The following is a 21,437-nucleotide window of genomic DNA, read 5'->3' as shown; positions in this document are numbered from 1 at the left end:
GAAGCTAAATGTTAAGAATATAGCTGAAGCAGATCAAGTTTTTAATTGTGGCAAGGCTCACCTTTCAGAGGGCCAATGTAAAGAACATCGGTGCCTATAGGAAAGGAAAGACAGGAATTCAGAAGGTAAAGGAAAGGTAACAACAGAAGACAGAAACAAAAGGAAAAGGAAAAGGAAATGGAAAAAAGAAAAACAGATTTTCCTAATGTGAATTATAAACCGAAGTAAATATTTTAGATGAATTTAAGAGTAAAGAATCTTAGAAACTGTAACATAAGTTTTTTTGTCCAATTCAAAAAAATGAAGTGCTCTAGTCAAGCATCCAGTGACAAACATATCCACGTTTATCACTCTTTGAAATCCAGACCCTGTTTTAAGACAGCTTGATGTAACTGAATAAATGCACCTAAACTAAGAACAATTTTATGTTAACATTTTCTCAGTTAATAGCTGAACTGGTTCCAACAGCTTTACAAATAAACTAGTAAAGCAAACGGGTAGATAAAATTTTGCAAACAAAGATACATTTTATAATTAAGCTCCAACGGCAGGGGTATTTTATCTTCCAATTCCTCAGTGTTCAACAGGGACATACATGTAGTAGAGGCTACATTAATTAAAACTTGTTGACTAAGTCAACTGACAATATATCCTCCATCATTTTAAACTACAAAAATTAAGGAGACTGGATTAAATTAAGACTTCAAAGTTCAGAATAATATTAAGTAAAAGAACCTTCCCTCGAAATCCTAACCCTTTTATGTTTGTTTTCAATCATAATTTTTAAAAAGAAAAAGTGTAAATGGATGATGCAAAGAGAATGACTGTTTTCCCTTACCTAATTTAGTAATATGCTTAGGAATTTCCCTTCCACTCTAACAACCCCTCCATGCAATGATAAAAACAATTACTCCATGCAATGACAGAAACAATTCCCTATGAAACAGTGGTGGTCATGCTAGAGATTTTTATAGTTGTCATGACCTAGTCTAGGAAGAGCACACAAAGTAAAAAAAAAAAAAAAAAATCTTTCTAGCCACATGGTATCTCATTTGATGTCCCTATGTGTTCTCCCAATGTTATTAGTAAGTAAAGCAATTTGCAGTACCTAAACATTGTTAAATAAGCAACAAAGAAAGCTGTCAATTCTTTATTAGCTTTAAAGAACATTGCGATAGTCAGTGATATCCTTAAACGCTTGAACTTTAAAACTACAAAGGCATTTTGTGAAAGGGTTACTTGGGCAGCCCATACTAATTAAAAGGGCTGAAAACATTACTCCAGCTTGGGCAAAAAATAATCTTGCTATAGTGAGTATATATATATAAATAAGGAATAGAAAAACACTATCTTCCAGGCAAAATCTTCTCATTGTATATTTCAAAGATATAGCAAATAAATCTTTTATACTAGGAATATCAGAATACTGAAAATTCATTCCTAATTTGATGGACTATTCAGAATTAAAGGTAGAATTGACAATTTTATAAAGATTCTAAAACAAAATATATTCCCCTAAATTATACAATATTTAATAGAATCAGCCACCCCATCGATTCTCTGCCTTCTCAATTTCCTCGACTTTGTATATTCTACACTTCACATGTGATCACCTCACTGCTCCTATTCTTACCCTGTTAGGCACTCCACGATAATAATTCAGTTAGTTTTTCCAACAATCCTATTATTCTCATTTTAGAGGAGCAAACTGAGGCACAGAGAGGTTAAGTAAGTTGTCTAATGTCAAAAGCTATTAAGTTTCAGAGCCAAGCTATAAATCAGCCAGTCTGAATGAAGCGATACACACCACCTCCTGGGTACCATAACTTATTTAAGCCATTTCCAATTGGTGTGATTTGTTTAGAATTTTGTCAGCTACACCACTGCTACTGCAAATGTGCCTTTCAACAGGTATGTTTGTACTTATTTCCCAATTCAATGCTGGGACAGAGGGTTAATGCATTTTATATTCCTTCTAAGTCTCAGTTCAGTGACAATCCCAACTGCCTTGTGTTTCTGATCGCTCAATTTAAAACATATTTGAAGTAGAAAGTTATTAAGGATAAGATGAACTAAGATATTTAGTTAACAACAAATAGGAGCTTGCTCAACTATATGGAAGGATAACATAAACTGCGAGGAGGGGAGAGTGAGTTCAACAAAGCACTACAGTCTTGGGCCACCTACTACAAATCTTTTTAAAAATTTTTTTTTTTATTTATTTATGATAGTCACAGAGAGAGAGAGAGAGAGAGAGAGAGAGGCAGAGGAAGAAGCAGGCTCCATGCACTGGGAGCGCGACGTGGGATTCGATCCCGGGTCTCCAGGATCACGCCCTGGGCCAAAGGCAGGCGCTAAACCGCTGCGCCACCCAGGGATCCCCACCTACTACAAATCTTAAAAACCCCATGTAACTTTAGAATCTGCCTCATAACCTGGTTACTATGGTTACTAATTACATTCTTATTCTTTTTTAAAACAGAGTGTGAAAGTATTTAATACATTTTAGAAAATTTCCATCAAAATATCAATCTCCTACCATACTTAGGAAACAAACCGCAGGTGAATTGAAAATAACAAATGTTGACATTACAGATGAATTAAAACACATAAATATGAAATAATTATATAAAAGTATATAAAAAGGAAATATAGAAGAATTTTTGTAATAGTTGTGATTTTCTTAACCAAGGGTGAAAGCCCAAAACTATAAAGCAAATTACAAATCTGACTACATAAAAAATGTAAAACTTTAGTACAGTAAAAAGATCACAAAATTTAAAACTATAATATATATTACTCAACTATTATTCATACTAGTGTTTATCAGGGCAACTAAAAATGTAATTCTGAGATATTTTTATTGACATACTGGCAAAAATCAGTAGTGATTTACAACATGTATTATCAGTCAGAAGGTAGGAAAAGGGGCATTTTCATGTACTGTTGATGGGAGTGTAAAACTATCACTTCTACACTTTTATGGTGTATATTTGAACTTCTGGGAGACTTTCTGGAGTATATTTGATAGAATAATTAAATACTATCTAGGTAGGAAAACAGTTAAATATACATTTCCTATACGGAAATTTTGACACTATTTATATTGAACTAGGGAGACCTTTTATTCCAACACAGAAAGATCACCAAAATCTACTGTTCAACGGAAAAACTCAAATTGCAGAATATACAGTATTTACTAAACTCTCATTCATGTTATAAAAAACATAATTAGACACAAATATAAACATATAGAAAAGGTACTGGCAAGTTGTATTCCAACTGTTTACAACATAGTTTCACAAAGTAATCAAGAAATGACTATTTCTTAAGAGGGAGCAGCAAGGGAGTAAGTTGAAGTGGAATATTCACATTCAGTTTAGTAGGTTTTCTATACTATTGGAATTTTTTATAATCAGACTGTATGAATGTAGGACTTCTATAATTAAAGGATTGTAAGATCCATTAATGTTATTCCAAGTGCAAAAACATAAATTACAAATGTATAACACAGTCCTTTTTTTTCAAAAATTAAAATTTTTTTTTAAGATTTTATTTATTCATGAGAGAAACAGAGAGAGAGAGGCAGAGACACAGGCAGAGAGAGAAGCAGGCTCCATGCAGGGAGCTCGACGTGGGACTCGATCCCGGCCAGGCCTCCAGGATCACGCCCTGGGCCGAGAGTAGCGCTAAACCACTGAGCCACCCAGGCTGCCCATTAATTTTTAAATTTATTTTTATTTATTGATTTTTTTAAGTAGGGATGGAACCCAATATGGGGCTTGAACTCACAACCCTGAGAGTAAGACCTGAGCTGAGATCAAGAGTTGGACACTTAACCGACTAAGCCACCCAGGAGCCCCATAGCCACGCTTTCATGAAAGACAAAAATGAATGCATAATTCTGTAATATTTGAATTTTTACTGTGAGCATACTTTTATAATTAAAGAACAGTTTACAAAAACGTTTTCAGGGAGCCTGGAGTGAACTACAGGAAGATCCCAACCCTGTAAACGTGGGGCGGAGTCAGTCAAGACGCAAGGAGAGGCCAGAGCTGCCCTGTGCAGCCCATGCAAAGATGTCTCCCAGCCTCCGGGAAGGTGCATGGCTTGGGGAAAGCAAATCCTCACCCTGCTCCTTTTCAATTGAGAGCATTTTAGGACCAGACCATAAGAAAGCCTGTGTTCCATCAATGAAACAGGCCCTAGACAGACAGACAGCTGTGGTTCCTCAGCAAAAGATGTTAACCTATGTCTACGTATCCTGAGCCTTCCCAATGGGATCTCATACCCTTGTACTGTGCATCACCCAGTGCCAGAAAAAGATTTTTGAAATATGAAAATTACTCAGCCTCAGAAAGACTGTCTTTCTGAAAAGAGGGCTGAGTTGTATAGAGGCCGAAGACCAAGAACTGCTTTTAGTCAAAACCAGACTGAAGTGTTGGAAAATGTCTTTACAGTAAATGCTATGAGTAATACTAGTATTAATACTGGAGAAGACTTCGCTCAAAAACTGAATCTAGAACGAGACAGAATCCAAATCTGTTTCCAAAATCAGCATGCACAGCTGAAAAGATCCCATAGAGAATCACTGTTTTCAAAGGTGAAAACAAATTTCAATACAAATCTGGAATAGACAGAAAACTAAACACATGAAATCTTACAATTGCAGAATATGAAGAAGCAATATCAAGTGTTAAAAACGTTTTCTTTTCCGTATATAACCTGTTACATTTTTTTTTCTAAAAATATTGTCAATATTATAACATGGTCCCTATTATATTTGGGCACTTTTAGTTAAAGGCCTTTGCCACGTATTTTAATGAATATTTTCAGAAAAAAGCCAGCTGTTTTAAAGTGAGCAAATTTAATAATTTAGTTTGCTTAAAAATTTTTTAAAAATGTTTTGCTGCTTAAAAATGGCAAACTCCAAATAGGAAAAATGGCATCTTGTATAAATGATTTTCCTGACAATGCCAAACAAAGTATTCATTACTTTCTGTATTATCTTAGAACCCAGAATTTTTCTTTGTCTAAACTGCCTTTAAGATTTTTAAGAAAAATTTCTAATGAGATAATTTTCTAATTCTACTTATATAGTAAATCCTGAAATTAGTAATTCTTAAGTCAGTACTATACTACAAAGTTAATTCTTTCTTGGAAAAACTCTTTCCCCAGCTGATCAGGCTCGTTTCCCTCCCTCATACGTAATTAGAGATTTGATATTTTCCTCAGTACAGTTAAGTGGTGAAGCACTCAAGGGCATACCACCTGAGCACAGTTGTGAAAGCAAGGTATTTAAGAACTCCTAGAATATGTCATATTCTATGTAAGAATTTGACTAAAGTCTGAGAATCAAAAAAAAAAAAAAGTCTGAGAATCAATTCATTCATGATGGTTCTTGAAAGATTACATTTAAAAAAAATTAAACTTTGTTAAAGTATAATTTATATGCTAATATTTTATCAAATGTTCCAACTACTATTCACACAGTATTTACTTTAAATATAACTGGAGAAATGATATTATGTAATGGTTAGAAACAGGAGTGTGAGCCAGATAGACCTGGATTTGAATTCTAGCTCTGCCCTCTATTATAAACCTTGGGCAAATTACTTTTTTTTTTTTTTTTTTTTTTTTAATTTTCCCTCTTTATTTGAGAGACAGAAAGAGAATGTGGGCACATGGGGAAGGGCTGATGGAGAGGGAGAAGCAGACTCTCTGCTGACCATAGAGCCTGACTTAGGGCTCAGTCCCAAGACTCTGAAATCATGAACCCAGTTAAAGGCAGACACTTAACCGACTGAGCCACCCAGGCACCCCATAAATTTCATAATTCTTGTAAGGTTCTTTCCTTTTAATACCACCAAAATCACAGGGGTTTTTTAAGGATTAAATGAAAGATAAAGTATACATTAAATAACAGTTACCACTTACTGAGTATAACTGGCCATGCTCACACTGAGATGCTCACAATTCAAAAAGGAGGAACTAACGGAAACCAAGCCTGAAGAGTATATATTTAATCCTCACCTCACCTGCAGTAGAGGAATATTTACATTTGCGAAGCAAGGCATCTGAAATCATGAAGGTATCACATACTGAGATACCTGGACCTGTATTTAGGGAAACAGTATGCATCTGATCATATTTTTCAATATTTGGTTCAAATATTGACTTAAGGTGCTGACAAGTCATGGAAGCATACAAACTAGATGGAGTATACATCTGTAAATATTCAACTATAATTTAAAATTTGTCCACTTTACTGTATATAACACCTCAAAAAACAAAAACAAAAACCCACCCTGCAGTTACTTAGTCCCATTTACACTATAAACTAAGTGAAAAAGGGATGGTGTCCACTATCAGATGCCTTCAGTAACATAAATCATGTATAAATTGAATTTTTAAATTAACCCTACTCTACTTAAAGGCACATTGTTTTATTCTCCTTTATCCTCCGTGTAATCCTGAGGTCTCCCCCCCAGTCAGTTGGCTCAACCAGTTTATTAACATCTTGTAACTATTCTTTGACCAAAATGTTCACTGTCAAGATCAGTCTGTTTGGATTGCCTTTTCTTACCATCAGAGTCCTAGCCACTACAACTTTTTAAAAGCTTAATTCACAAACTCAGTTCCTCAACCTATAAAGTAAATATACCCTGTTTGGAATTGTTTTGTCTTCCAAATTCCCACAATCCTACTTTCTGTAATTTCATTTAGCACTCATATATTACCTTCTTAAGTACAGTAACTGTTTTTCAATTAGCCTAAAAACTTACGAATAAGGATGTCCAGTCCCTGTATATGCCCAGGACTAAAGAACCATGTAATTTAATTAGTCATCTAGCTACCCAAAAGACACTGCCTATGCTCCTCCTGGATGCCATATGCTGAGTTGGGTTCTGATAACAAAAATGTGAAAGTTCTATCATGCCGAGAGCTCACAATTTATTAGGTGAGAACATGAAGTATGATACTAAACACAGAAAAGTCTGGTCTTAGAAGACAAGGATACTTAATTCAGGTTGGGAAAGTAATGGAAGGAAATCTAAGAAAGCTTCTTAAAGGGGCAAAGCCTTAAAGGAAAAAGGTAGAAAGCCAAAGGGACCAACACATGCAAAGCATAGAGGTTTTAAATAACCCACAGTAGTAATAATGTCTTAAATAAGTAATTGTGGTTTTCACAGAATACAGAAAAAAGAGCTAAATATAAAACCCTGTCCAATTTTTTGCAATACAAAGTTATTGCCCCCCCCTTTTAATTATTCCTGAGCAGAGAACCAGCCTTCCTTTTTATTGATGCAGCTATTAACAAACACTTGACATGATGATTTGCACACGACAGTGCCCGGTGGTGATTTCATGATTGCAGGGGAAAAATTGCTGACGGAAAGTTTTTAAAAAATGACCACTCTCTTAAACCTATGTAAATCATTTGTCAAAAAAACACAATCATATGGATATATGCATGGTTCTCACAGTATCCTTTGCTTAGTCTAACAAAGTCTCACCTGATCCAGGAGTAATAAGAGGCCCCTCTAATTCAAGTGCCTCATCTTCAGACTGGTCATCTAGCTTTTTCTTTTTTTTCTTTGTTGGATCTCTGGGTTTTTTCAAGAGAGAAAGTTCTTCAGGGTGTCTGATATCTATTAAAATAAGAAGAAAGATTATTTTAGTAGTGTAATGGAAAATTTATAAACACTTTACACCTGGCAAATCCATCCAATATAAGAATTCATAATTTTCTTCTGTGTATGTTTATGTTTTGCCTAATATTAATATTACTCAAAAGACTGAAGTATGGTACTTCGAAAAATAATCTACCAAAGCGTTCAATTCATAGCTTTGTAGTAAGTGTAGTAACCGTAAAGTAGAGAAATAACCATCTGCTGGGGTACTGAGAAAATATACTAGAATTCTTATATATGTATTTGTTTTTCTAAAACCATAAAAAATTAAGATTTATATCCTAGCCACAGCAACTAGGCAAGAGAAAAACAAAAACATACCAATCGGAAAAGAAGTAAAACTGCTATTTGCAGAAGACACAATACTATATATAGAAAACCTTAACTACTCCAATCAAAAAACTGTTAGAACTAATCGGTTAATAAAATTCAGTGAAGTTGTAGAATAAAACAAATTAATATACAAAAACCCATTGTGTTTTATCGGGGGCGCTTGGGTGGCTCAGTCTGTTAATGTCTGACTCTTGATTTTGGCTCAGGTCATGATCTCGGGGTCTTGGGATTGAGCCCCATGTGGGGCTCTACAGAGTCTGCTTGGGATTCTCTCTTCCCTCTCTTTCCTCTCATGCTCTAAAATAAATATAATCTTAAAAAAATACTCAGCAATATTGGTCAGAGAAATAAATGCAAGTTAAAACTATGAGAAAGCATTAGGTACCTGTCAGAGTAGACAACATTAATAAGATTGATAATAGCCAGTGTTGGTGAGGATGTAGAGGAACTGGAACTTTCATACCCAGCCAGTGGGAATGGGAAATGAGACAAATTTTTTAAAGTTTCACAGTTTCTTATAAAGTTAAACATATACAACTTGGCCATATCACTTCTACTTACTTACTCAAGAAAATAAAAGCACATTATGTAATAGATTTACTCATAAAAGCCAAAACTAGGGCAGCCTTGGTGGCTCAGTGGTTTAGCGCCGCCTTCAGCCCAGGGCGTGATCCTGGAGACCTGGGATTGAGTCCCACAATGGGCTTCCTGCATGGAGCCTGCTTGCATGGAGCCTGCTTCTCCCTCTGCCTGTGTCTCTGCCTCTCTCTCTGTGTCTCTCATGAATAAATAATCTTAAAAAAAAAAAAAAAGCCAAAACTAGAAATAACCCAAGGGTACCTGGGTGGCTCAGTCAATGAAGCGTCTGTCTTTGGCTCAGATCATGATCCCAGAGTCCTGTGACTGAATCCCGCATCAGGCTCCTTGCTCAATAGGAGGTCTCCTTCTCCCTCTGCCCTTCCGCCCTGCTCATGATTTCTCTCTTTCTCTCAAGTAAATATATAAAATCTATATCTGAGTTTTTTCATCTGTTAAATGAGAATATTAGTACTTCAGGAGGTTGTTGTGAAAATTAAATGATTAATATGGGTAACGTTCCTTGAACAAGGTCTGGCATAACAAGTACTTCATTAAGCGCTAAGTATTAATTTTTTTCTAATTAAAAAATTGCAATTATGGTAGAAATTTGGAAATTATGAAAGTATAAATAATTGAGCCATTTAAAACACATTCTTGAAAAAATGGAATATGGCTATGTAAGTAAGAGATTACGTTAACAGATGTATAAAATTGCACTGCGTAAATGTAGCATAATTCAGCCATTCTTCTAATACTGAGCCCATTATAAATAATGATTTTACAAACATATATCTGTGTACATATCTCTCCACATTTTATTTCTTCAAGAATTCATTGGAGTGGAATTACTAGATCAAAAGTTTATAATAGGGATCCCTGGGTGGCGCAGCGGTTTGGCGCCCGCCTTTGGCCCAGGGCGCGATCCTGGAGACCCGGGATCGAATCCCACATCAGGCTCCCACTGCATGGAGCCTGCTTCTCCCTCTGCCTGTGTCTCTGCCTCTCTCTCTCTCTCTCTGTATGACTATCATAAATAAATAAATAAAAATTAAAAAAAAAAAAAGTTTATAATAATTTTAAGGCAAAAGTGGAGCAAGATGGACATGTTTTTAAAGCTTATTTGAAAATAGTATGTATATTTCCTTGTTTTAATTTACATTTCTTTATTTACTAGTGATGTTGTACATCAAGAGTTTTTAGCCCGTGCTGACCAGCCCAGTTTTATTTCCTTCACTAATTTTTCTATTAGGTTTCTTCATTTTTTTCCTCTTAGGTTTCTTCAAGTCAGAGTTAATTTTCATGTAAATTGTATAGTAGCAAATCACACTGGATTTCTATTTTAAAAAATACTATTATAGGAGCACCTGGGTAGCTCAGGCGGTTAAGTGTCCGCCCCTCCCCCTGCTTATGCTCTCTCCCTCCCTCTCTCTCTCTCCCAGGTTTTAAAAATAAGTTCAAAAAACCTTTTAATAACTATATGGCTTTTTCTGTTTCTCTGTTGGTTATTTGAATTTTACTATTAGGAACACTCAGGTACAGGTCAGGTTTTTGTTTTGTCTCATTATTTCACAGGCTATTTTCTGGGCAATGTTTTTCTGAAATATAAAAACAGAATTACCAGAAAAACTGTCCTGAACAAACAGGTTACCAGAGAACAGGTGAACATTACTGTTCTTTAATTATTAATAAATTTTAGGTAAGTACATTTTAAGTACTAAGCAGCAGAACCATGTTAGAATTAAATGCCTGCTCCTTAAATTCTGTCCCTTTCTTTATAAAAGCTTCCAGGCATATTTGATTTCCTTTTTCAAAAATAATTTTTAAAAGATTTATTTATTTTATAGAGAGAAAAAAACGAGTGGGGGTCTGGGGAGGCAGAGGGAGATGGGGAGAGAATCCCAAACAGAATCTATAAGGAGGGCTGAGCCTCACATGGGGCTCAATCCCAGGACCCTGAAATCCTGACCTAAGCCAAAATCAAGAGTAATCTATTTAACCAACTGAGCCAACCCTTGATTTCTTTTTAAAGTTAAAAATAGTGTAGCATATTCTTTATAGCTAAGGTTACCTAATTAAAAATCCAAGATTCTCTTCATTCTTTTTTTTTTTTTAAGTTTTATTTATTTATTTATTTGACAGAGAGATCACAAGCAGGGGGAGCAGCAGGCAGAGGGAGGGAGAGGAAAAAGTCTCTCTGCTCAGGGGGGACTTGATGTGGAGCTTAATTCCAGGGTCCTGGGATTGTGACCTGAGCCAAAGGCAGAGGCTTAACTGAATGAGGCACCCAGTTGCCCAATTCTCTTCATTCTTGTATATTCCAGGTAAAAAGAGATTAATTTACCTCAAATGTAATTTTTGAGATTTAATGCATTAGCATTAATTGCTTTGATTATGTAGATTCACAAACTCAGGAGATATTTCAAGCATCAAGTATATCTTTTGAGCCATATTTATTTAATAGAATTGAATCATTTCCTGGAGTACTTTTATTTTTTTTATTTCTTTAAAATGTTTTTATTTATGAGAGACACACACACACACACACAGAGAGAGAGAGAGAGAGGCAGGTCGAGACACAGGCAGAGGGAGACACAGGCTCCACACAGGGAGCCCTACGTGGGACTCAATCCCGGGTCTCCAGGATCACGCCCTGGGCTGAAGGAGGCGCTAAACCGCTGAGCCACCTGTGCTGCCCTCCTAGAGTACTTTTAAAATAAGATTTAACCTCCTAGAGTACTTTTAAAATAAGATTTAACATTCTAAGAGACTTAATCACTGATGAGTTTCACTTTCAATTCTCAGTGTACCCTCGGCTTTAAATGCCATCACTACCATGTTAGGAGATAAGAAAGGCATTATACAATCCCAAGCTTTTGAATAATCACAACTTCAGTATCAAGTGGTGGTAGTAACCTATCTGTCCACCCCATTCATCTCCTCAAAGTAATTCATGTGAAAAAATCTAAAAAAAAGTATAAAAGGACATATAATGAGTCATGCCTGAGATATGGACATGCTTTTACCACAGTTCACCACAGTCAGGTTTAGTGGGAGAGGGGAAAGCAAGCATGTTTCATCTGAAAAGGCATCCCAAATGATTCTGGCATGTCCCTTCTGCTTGAGAATCACTATACCACATGATTTATCCTTTGAGATTTTTGTTCCTAGGTCATTTCCTGTCCAGCTATTAATATTATTAGGAGGATGAATACTGTTAAGTGTAACTAGCTTTTGGGTCAGTCATAAGAATATAAAAAAGTTCTTAACCATATGTGTCCATGAGAATTACCTGTGAAGTTAAAAATAATACTAAAAATATATGTTTCAGTCATACCCCCATATACTCTGACTCAGGGCTTCTAACAGCTTGTTTTATAAAAGCTCTAGTGATGGACGACATTAAGTATTAAGTAGACTTACTGTGGTGATCATTTCACAATGTATACAAGTATCAAATCATTATTTCATATATTTGAAACTAATAATGTCAATTATATCTCAAAAAAAAAAAAAAAAGCTCCATAGCTCCATAGGTAATTTTGATTCCAACTTCTTCTTGACAACCAGTAGCTTAATGAAGGGGTAAGTGGAGGAAGAATGACATCTTATTTCTCAAATGATAGGCACATCTACATTGGAACAAGGTAGCCACTCTCTATACATGAAGTCTGAATAGGTTTTCATTATAACAAAAAGGTAAAGTAAATCTACATTTCCACATAAGACACTAATTATTTCATTCATACCGGAATTTAGCACTGATTCACTGACTGTGTTTTGTTTCAAGAAAGAATTAAACTAGTGAATTTAGAAATGTGAATCACATGTAAAAGTAGGCCTGGTGAAGAAAATAAGTAATTTAAACTAAGTTTATATTTAACGAAAATACACCTGGAGGACTATTTTAAAATGGGTATACCAAAATACCATGCCTTCATTCATGCTCAATTTTATACTTCAACAATATAAACTAGTATTATGAGTCACTACACAAAGTAATGATCCGGGACTTCTTTATAACACAAAGATATACTACATAGCAATGAAATGTAATGTTCAAAATCAGTATGTTATCAAGTAGAAGACAAACCTAGTGGAAGATAGACTACATAAATGCTATATATATACATATATATATATGTATATATATCTCAAACTATGGGGAGTGAAGAAATGGGGAACAGAGAAGCACAGAAGGGTTTTCAGGTAAGATAATCAGATTTTATCTTGTTTTTTTTTTTTTTTTTTTTTTTTTTTTTTTTTAAATTTAAACTGACAATTTGATTAGGTCGTCCTTCAATTTTGTTGAAAGCTAAGAATGGGAAACCACCTGACCTGTACAATAATTTGTAAACCAGTCATTAATAATCATTTCCTCTATTTAACCCCAACATTTTGAATCGTGGTGAGTTTAATGCCCTTGAGGGTTTTTTTTTTTTTTTAAGATTTTATTTATTTATTTATGATAGTCAGAGAGAGAGAGGCAGAGACACAGGCAGAGGGAGAAGCAGGCTCCATGCAGGGAGCCGGACGTGGGATTCGATCCCGGGTCTCCAGGATCGCGCCCTGGGCCAAAGGCAGGCGCCAAACCGCTGCGCCACCCAGGGATCCCTTTATCTTGTTTTTTAATTTAAATTCAATTAATTAATATATAATGATTTATTAAGTTGCAGAAGTTGGAGTCAGTGATTCACCAGTCTCATATAACACCCAGTGCTCATGACATCACATGCCCTCCTTAATATCCATTACGCAGTTACCTCATCCCCTCCCCTCCTCCCCTCCAGCAACCCTAAATTTGTTTCCTATGATTAAGAGTCTCTAATGGTTTGCCTCCCTCTCTGATTTTATCTTGTTTTATTTTTTCCTCTTTTCTCTTCCGATCCTCTGTTTTGTTTCTTAAATTCCACATGAGTGAGATCCTATGATAATGGTCTTTCTCTGATTGAAGGATAATCATATTTTAGTTTAAAAATATTTTGTTAGGGGATCCCTGGGTGGCGCAGCGGTTTGGCGCCTGCCTTTGGCCCAGGGCGCGATCCTGGAGACCTGGGATCGAATCCCACGTCGGGCTCCCGGTGCATGGAGCCTGCTTCTCCCTCTGCCTGTGTCTCTGCCTCTCTCTCTCTCTCTCTCTGTATGACTATGATAGATAAATAAAAATTTAAAAAAATAAAAATAAAAAATAAAAAAAAATAAAAATATTTTGTTAAAGATTTTATTTATTTATTTTTTTTTACAGAGAGAGTGAGTGCCAGAGAGCACAAGCAGGGGGAACAGCAGAGGAAGAGGGAGAAGCAGGCTCCTTGTTGAGCAGGGAGCCCAACGTGGGGCTTGATCCTAAGACTCTGGGATCATGACCTAAGCCAAAGGCAGATGCTTAACTGACTGAGCCACCCAGGTGCTGCTAAAAATAAATTTTGTCGTGAGAATTTCTCATTAAACATGTATGTTGACCATGAGAGACTCCTAACTCTGGAAAACAAACAGAGGGTTGCACAAGGGGGGAGGATAGGGGGATGGGGTAACTGGGTGACAGATACTAAGGCCCTTGATGGGATGAGCACTGGGTGTTATACTATATGCTGTCAAATGGAATTTAAATAAAATATTTTTTAAGATTAAAAGAATCTGGGATCCCTGGGTGGCGCAGCGGTTTGGCGCCTGCCTTTGGCCCAGGGCGCGATCCTGGAGACCCGGGATCGAATCCCATGTCGGGCTTCCGGTGCATGGAGCCTGCTTCTCCCTCTGCCTGTGTCTCTGCCTCTCTCTCTCTCTCTCTCTGTGTGTGACTATCATAAATAAATAAAAATTTAATATATAAAAAAAGAAAATCAATTGTTTAAAAAAATAAAATAAAAAGAATCTGAAAATCTCAAAAAAATGTATATTGAGCTTGTGCATTTATTTTCAATCCTCTCTAAAATCATACTAAATAAATAAATAAATAAAACATGCACTTATAAAGACAAAAAGAATGGTAAAAAAAATCACATAAAAAGAAGTCAGGGGCATCTAGGTGCCTCAGTTGGTTAAGTGTCTCCCTTCGGCTCAGGTCATGATCCCACAGTCCTGGGATTGGGCTCCCTGCTCAGAGGGGAGCATGCTTTTCCCTCTCCCCTTGTCTTCCATTCTGCCTACTTGTGCTCTGTCATATAAATAAATAAAACCCTAAAAAAAAAAAGAAAAGAAAAGAAAAATTCTGGGAGACAAAAGCCAGAGTGGGAGTAATGAGTAAGTAAATGACTTAACAAAAGGAGAAAAATAAAATCAAGATGTTTCCAAAAGGAAATACCAATAGGAAACAAAATGACTCATAGTGCCAAATATCAAGCATGACCAAGCACCGAAAACAGACAAAAATCCAAATCCTGTCCCATATTGGATTAAACTTACCCCTTAGATACATGCCTTTTAGGATCTCTTAGAGGAGAATCTAAGCCCTAAGGAACAATCTTTTAGATACTGACATTTGATAAAGCTTGCTCAATGTCTAAATACCCCAGAGAGGGGTGACAAGCTAAACCTCATTCCATGCAGAACTTCCTATTGATATTTGTAGTGCTCTATTATTAAATATATGAATGGACAATGACTGAGAGACATCTGAGAAAGGGCTTTGTGGTAGGTTTCACAGTTCTAGAGGTAACTCCTTTAAATTTCTGTCCCTAATTATACAATCATACACTAATTTAAGACTGCTGTGAAGAGACTTTGCAAATGGAATTAAGGCTACTAATCAACTGATTTAAGGGAGATTATCCTGGATTTCTCCATGGGTCCCAATGTAATCATATGAGGTCTGCAAAAAAGAAGAGGAAGGCAGGAGAGATAAGCACAGGAAAGATGAGACAGAAGAGGAGGTCAGATAGATGTGAAGAGTAATAAAAACTGGACTTGCTATTGCTGTTTTTGAAGATGGAGGAAAGAAGCCATACGTCAAGGAATTTGGGAAGCTTCTACAAACTGAGAATGCCAGAGGTCTCTGGCAGACAAGGTAGGAGAAACTCTGGCCCCACAGCCACATGGAACCAAATTCTACGGCGAATAATTCTTTCTCAGACCCTTCAGGAGGAACACGGTTTTGCTGACACCTTACTTTCAGCTCTATAGGACTAACTAGAACACCAATCTGAGCCACACTGTGCCCGGATTTTTAAACTACAGGAACAGTGAGAGAACGAATTTGTATTGTTTTAAGCTGCTAAGTTTATTTTATTTTGTTTTTTTAAAGATTTTATTGATTTATTCATGAGACACAGAGAGAGAGAGAGGGAGGCAGAGACACAGGAAGAGGGAGAAGCAGGCTCCACGCAGGGAGCCCAACGTGGGACTCGATCCTGGGTCTCCAAGATCAGGCCCTGGGCTGAAAGCGGCGCTAAACCGCTGAGCCATCTGGGCTGCCCTTAAGCTGCTAAGTTTATGATAAAATTTGCTATGGTAGCAATGGAATGGATGTACTGAGCTTCTAACATGAAAAACACCAAATGAAAAGGAAAACAACTTGGGAGAACCAGAGATACTGCTGGAAACAGAAAAACAAAACAAAACCTTCTTAAATACAATTCTCAGAAAGTAAGATGACATCTTTGACAAATAGGATGTTATAAACAATAACTAGCAATTAACAAAGAGATATTTGAAGATACAGTGAAAACAGTTCTAAGGAGTGCCTGGCTCAGCTGGTAGAGAATGCAACTCTTGATTCAGGGTTATAAGTTTGAGCCTCAGATTTGGTACGGAGATTACTTAGAAAAACAAAATAAAATCTTAAAAAAAAAAAAACACAGTTCTTTTTTTGTTTAAGATTTTATTTATCTGACAGAGAGAGAGAGAGAAAGAGAGCACAAGGAGGGGGAGCAGCAGGCAGAATGAGAGGGAAAAGCAGACTCCCCTCGGAGCAGGGAGCCTGATGTGGGGCTCAATCCAGGACTCTGAGATCATAAACTAGGCCGAAGGCAGATGCTTAACCAACTGAGCCACCCAGGCGCCCCCAAAAAAAGTTTTAAGAGGGAATATATAGTATTACAAAGGCCTACTCAAGAAACAAAAAAGAAAGTCAAATAAACCATCTAATCTTACACATAAAGGAAACAGAAAAAGAAGAATAAAGCCCAAGGTGAGTAGAAGGAAGAAAATAATAAAGATCAGAGCAGAAATAAATGACATAGAGACAAAAAAAAAAAAAACACCCAAAACATAACAAAAATCAATGAAATTATTAAATAAAATTGATAAACCCTTAAGACTTACCAAGGAAAAAAAGAGAAAGGACCCAAATAAATAAAACCAGAAAAGAAAGTCTTGAAGTAAAAACTGGCCCCACAGAAATATAAACGACTGTAAGAGAATGGCATATGAAAAATTATATGCCAACAAATAGAACCCAGAAAAAAATAGACTAATTTTCAGAAAAATACTATCTTCTAAAACTGAATCACAAAGAAATAGAAGATCTGAACAGACTACTCATAATTAAATTGAATAAAAAACCTACCAAAGTCCAGGACCAGATGGATTCATGAGTAAATTCTACCATTTAAAGAAGAGTTAATACCTATTCTCCTCAAAGTATTCCAAAAATAGAGGAGGAAAGAAAGGTTCCAAATATATTATATGAGATCAGCATTATCCAGATACCAAAACCAGAAAAAGATACCAAAAGAGAAAGAAAGAAAGAAAGAAAGAAAGAAAGAAAGAAAGAAAGAAAGAAAGAAGGAAGGAAGGAAAAGGAAAAGAAAAAGAAAAAGAAAAAAAGAAAAGAAAAGAAAAGAAAAGAAAAGAAAAGAAAAGAGAAAAGAGAGAACGAACTACAAGCCAACATCCTTGAAGAACACAGATGGAAAAATCCTCAACAAAATCTTAGCAACCACTTTCAACAATACATTAAAAAGATCATTCACCAGAATCAAGTGGGATTTATTCTGGAGATGCAAGGATGGTTTAATATTCACAAATCAATTAACATGATATACCACATCAACAAATGGAAGGATAGAGATTATATCATCTCAATCAATACCAAAAAAAGCATTTGACAAAATTCAATATCCATTCAGGATAAAATTCTCTGTAAAGTGGGTTTAGAGAGAACATACCTCAACATAATAAAGGCCATCTATGAAAAACCCATAACTAACAATATACTCAGTGGTAAAAACAAAACAACTTTGTCTCTTAAGAACAAGACACCACTCTATTTTTTTAAGATTTTATTTATTTATTCATGAGAGACACAGAGAGAGGCAGAGACACAGACAGAGGGAGAAGCAGGCTCCATGCAGGGAGCCCAATGTGGGACTTGATCCCAGAACTCCAAGATCATGCCCTGAGCCAAAGGCAGACGCTTAACCGTTGAGCTACCCAGTGTCCCAAAGACACTACTTTCAATCAACATAGTACTGAAAGTACTAGAAACAGCAATCAGAAATAAGAGGCATCCATACTGGTACAAAAGAAGTTAAACTGTCACTATTTGCAGATGACATACTATACATTGAAAATCCTAATGACTTCACCCAATAGCTACTAGAAGTAATCAGTAAAATTGTAGGATACAAAACACCCAGAAGTCAGTAGCATTTCTATATACTACTAATGAAGTAGCAGCAAGAGAAACACTGGGACAGTTGTTAAGAAAACAACTCTGCTTATAATTGCACCAAAAAGAATAAAATATCTAAGAACAAGCTTAATGAAAGAATTGAAAGACCTGTACAATAAAACAGATAAAGAAACTGAAGATGAAACAAATGGAAAGATATTCCATGCTTAGGGATTAAAAGAATTAATATTGCTAAAATGTCCATACAACCCAAAGCAATCTACAGGTTCAATGTAATCTCTATCAAAATACCAAAATCATTTTTTTAAAGATTTTTATTTATTTATTCATGAGAGACATAGAGGCAGAGACACAGGCAGAGGGAGGGAGAAGCGGGCTCTACGCAGGGAGCCCAACGTGGGACTTGATCCTGGGCCTCCAGGATCCTGCCGTGGGTTGCTGGCAGCGCTATACTGCTGAGCCACCAGGGCTGCCCCCAACATCATTTTCACAAAAATAGGACAATTACTACTAAAATGTTTATGTAACTACAAAAGACCCTGAATAGCCAAAGCAGGCTTTAGAAAGAAAACAAAGCTGAGGGTATCACAATTCTCAATTTCAAGATATACTACAAAGCTGTAGTAAATAAAACAGTATGGTACTGGCATAAAAACAGATGTACTGATCAATGGATTAGAATAGAACCCAGAAATAAACCCATCCTTATATGGTCAATTAATATGTGACAAAGGAAGCGAGGTAAAACAAAACAAAACAAAACAAAACACACACATGGGAAAGACAGTCTCTTTAATAAAGGTGCCAGGGGATGCTCAGTGGTTGAGCATGATCACTGGGTTCCTGAGATCAAGAGTCTCCCCATGGGAAGCCTGCTTCCCCCTCTGCCTGTGTCTCTGCCTCTCTGTGTCTCTCATGAATAAGTAAATAAAATCTTTTTTAAAAAATGGTGCTGGAAAAACTGGACAAAATATTAGCAAACCGCATAAAAATAATGAAAATGGATTACTTTCTAACACCGTACACACACACAAAAAAAACTCAAAATGGATTAAAGACCTAAACATGAGACCTGAAACCATAAAAATCCTAGAAGAGAACACAGGCATTCTCCGAGAGTGACCACAGCAGCATTTTTCTAGGTATGTCTCCTGAGGCAAGGGAGACAAAGCAAAAATTAAACTGAGACTACACCAACATAAAAAGCTATTGCACAGCAAAGGAAACCATTAACAAAACAAAAAGGCAACCTACTGAATGGGAGAAGATATTTGCAAATGATTTATCACATAAGGGGTTAATATCTAAACTACATAAAGAGCTTATACAACTCAATACCAAAAACACAATTCAATTTAAAAGTAGATTAATAGGAACACCTGGGTGGCTCAGCGGTTAAGCGTCTGCCTTCAGCTCAGGGCATGGTCCTGGAGTCCAGGGATTGAGTCCCAAATCGGGCTCCCTGCATGGAGCCTGCTTCTCCCTCTTGCCTGTGTCTCTGTCTGTCTGTCTCTCTGTGTTTCTCATGAATAAATAAAACCTTTTAAAAAATAAATTAATAGACATTTTCTCAAAGACATATAGGTGGCCAAAAGACACACAGAAAGATGCTCAAACCACTAATCTTCAGGAAAATGAAAATCAAAATCTCAATGAGGTATCACCTAACACTCCGGATAGAATGGCTAAAATCAAAAAGGCAAGTAATAAGTGTTATTATTAGCAAGGCTGTGGAGAACAAGGAACCCTCATGCACTTTTGGTGGGAATGTACACTGGTATACTTACTGTGGAAATCAAAATGGAGTTTCCTCAAAAAAAATAAAAAAACTATAATATGATCCAATAATTCTGCTACTGGGTATTTATCCAAAGAAAATGACAACACTAATTCAAAAAGATACATGCACCTTTCTTTGTTAATTTGCAGCATTATTTACAATAGCCAAGATATGGAAGCAACCTATGTCCAGTGACAGATGAATATCGGATAGGGAAGATATGGAGTGCATATATATAAACATACACATACACAATGGAATATATGCAGCCATAAAAAGGATGAAATCTTCCATTTTCAACAACATGGGTAGACCTACATGGTATTATGCTAAGTAAAATAGGTGAGACTGAGAAAGACAAATACTATATGATTTCACTCATATGTGGAATCTTAAAAGAAAAGAAAAACAAAAAGCAGAACTAGATCTACAAATATTTACAAATCATATAACTGAGAAGTGATTAATATCTAAATTATAGAAAGATCTCATACAACTCAATAACAAAAGCAAAAACATCCAATTAAAAATGGGTAAAGGAATGGGATGCCTGAGTGGCTCAGTGGTTGAGCGTCTGCCTTTGGCTCAGAGTGTGATCCCAGGTCCAGGGATCGAGTCCTGCATCGATCCTGTGAGGAACCCGCTTCTCCCTCTGCCTATGTCTCTGCCTCTCTCTCTGTGTCTGTCATGAATAAATAAATAAAATCTTTAAAAAAATGGGTAAAGGACCTGAATAGACATTTTCCCAAAGAAGATACACAAATGGTAGACAGATACATGAAAAAGTGTTCAACGTCACTAATCATTAGAGAAATACAAACCAAAACCACAATGCAATGTCACTTCATACCTGTTAGAATGGCTATTGTCAAAAAGATTAGTACTGGCAAGGGTATGGAGTAAAGGGAATCCAGCCACAATGGAAAATAGAATGGAAGTTCCTCAGAAAATTAAAAATAGAACTACTATATAACCCAGCAATTCTACTTCTGGTAATATAACTGAAGGAAATGAAACCACTATCATGAAGAGATATCTGCGCCTCCATGTTCATAGCATTGTTTGCAATGGCTAAGAAAAGGAAGCAACATAAGTATTCACTGACAGATGAATGGATAAAAAAGTTGTGATACACAAACACAGATATTATTCAGCCATAAAAAGAAGGAAATCCTGCCATTTGTGACAACACTGATGGACCTTGAAGGCATTATGCTAAATGAAATAAGGTCAGAGAAAGATAGATACTGTATAATCTCGCTTATATGTGGAACACAAAACAAAACAAAACCAAAAAAGTAAATTCATAGAAAGATCATATTTGTGGTTACCAGAGGCAGGAGGTGAGGAGTGGGGGGAATTGGATGAAAGTGGTCAAAGGTACACACTTAAGTTATACATAAGTACTAGGGATGTGATGTATGACACGAAGACTATAGTTAATGCTGGTATGGTATATTTGAAAGTTGTTAAGAGTTACAATTGC

General features: G+C 36.2%; 1 protein-coding gene and 1 pseudogene across 7 annotated transcripts in view; one reads left to right on the top strand and one right to left on the bottom strand.

Moving 5' to 3' along the window:
- The window catches only part of FERMT2 (FERM domain containing kindlin 2), a 79,823-nt gene that overhangs the window by 22,994 nt on the left and 35,392 nt on the right, over window positions 1-21,437 (bottom strand). For 4 of the 7 annotated variants that reach the window (XM_041758298.1, XM_041758297.1, XM_041758299.1 and 1 more), the window contains exons 4-5: window positions 7,518-7,652; window positions 62-94 (exon numbers count right to left, since the gene is read on the bottom strand). In XM_041758298.1, the coding sequence (XP_041614232.1) occupies window positions 62-94; window positions 7,518-7,652 (168 nt within the window). The remainder of the gene's footprint in view (window positions 1-61; window positions 95-7,517; window positions 7,653-21,437) is intronic. The other 3 variants (XM_041758300.1, XM_041758303.1, XM_041758304.1) reach the window with 1 other exon arrangement.
- Window positions 3,888-5,750, top strand: LOC121492952 (annotated as a pseudogene).

This window comes from Vulpes lagopus, chromosome 6, assembly GCF_018345385.1.
Source record: "Vulpes lagopus strain Blue_001 chromosome 6, ASM1834538v1, whole genome shotgun sequence".
Taxonomy (NCBI): Eukaryota; Metazoa; Chordata; class Mammalia; order Carnivora; family Canidae; genus Vulpes; species Vulpes lagopus.
This window is presented reverse-complemented; position numbering and strand designations above follow the sequence as displayed.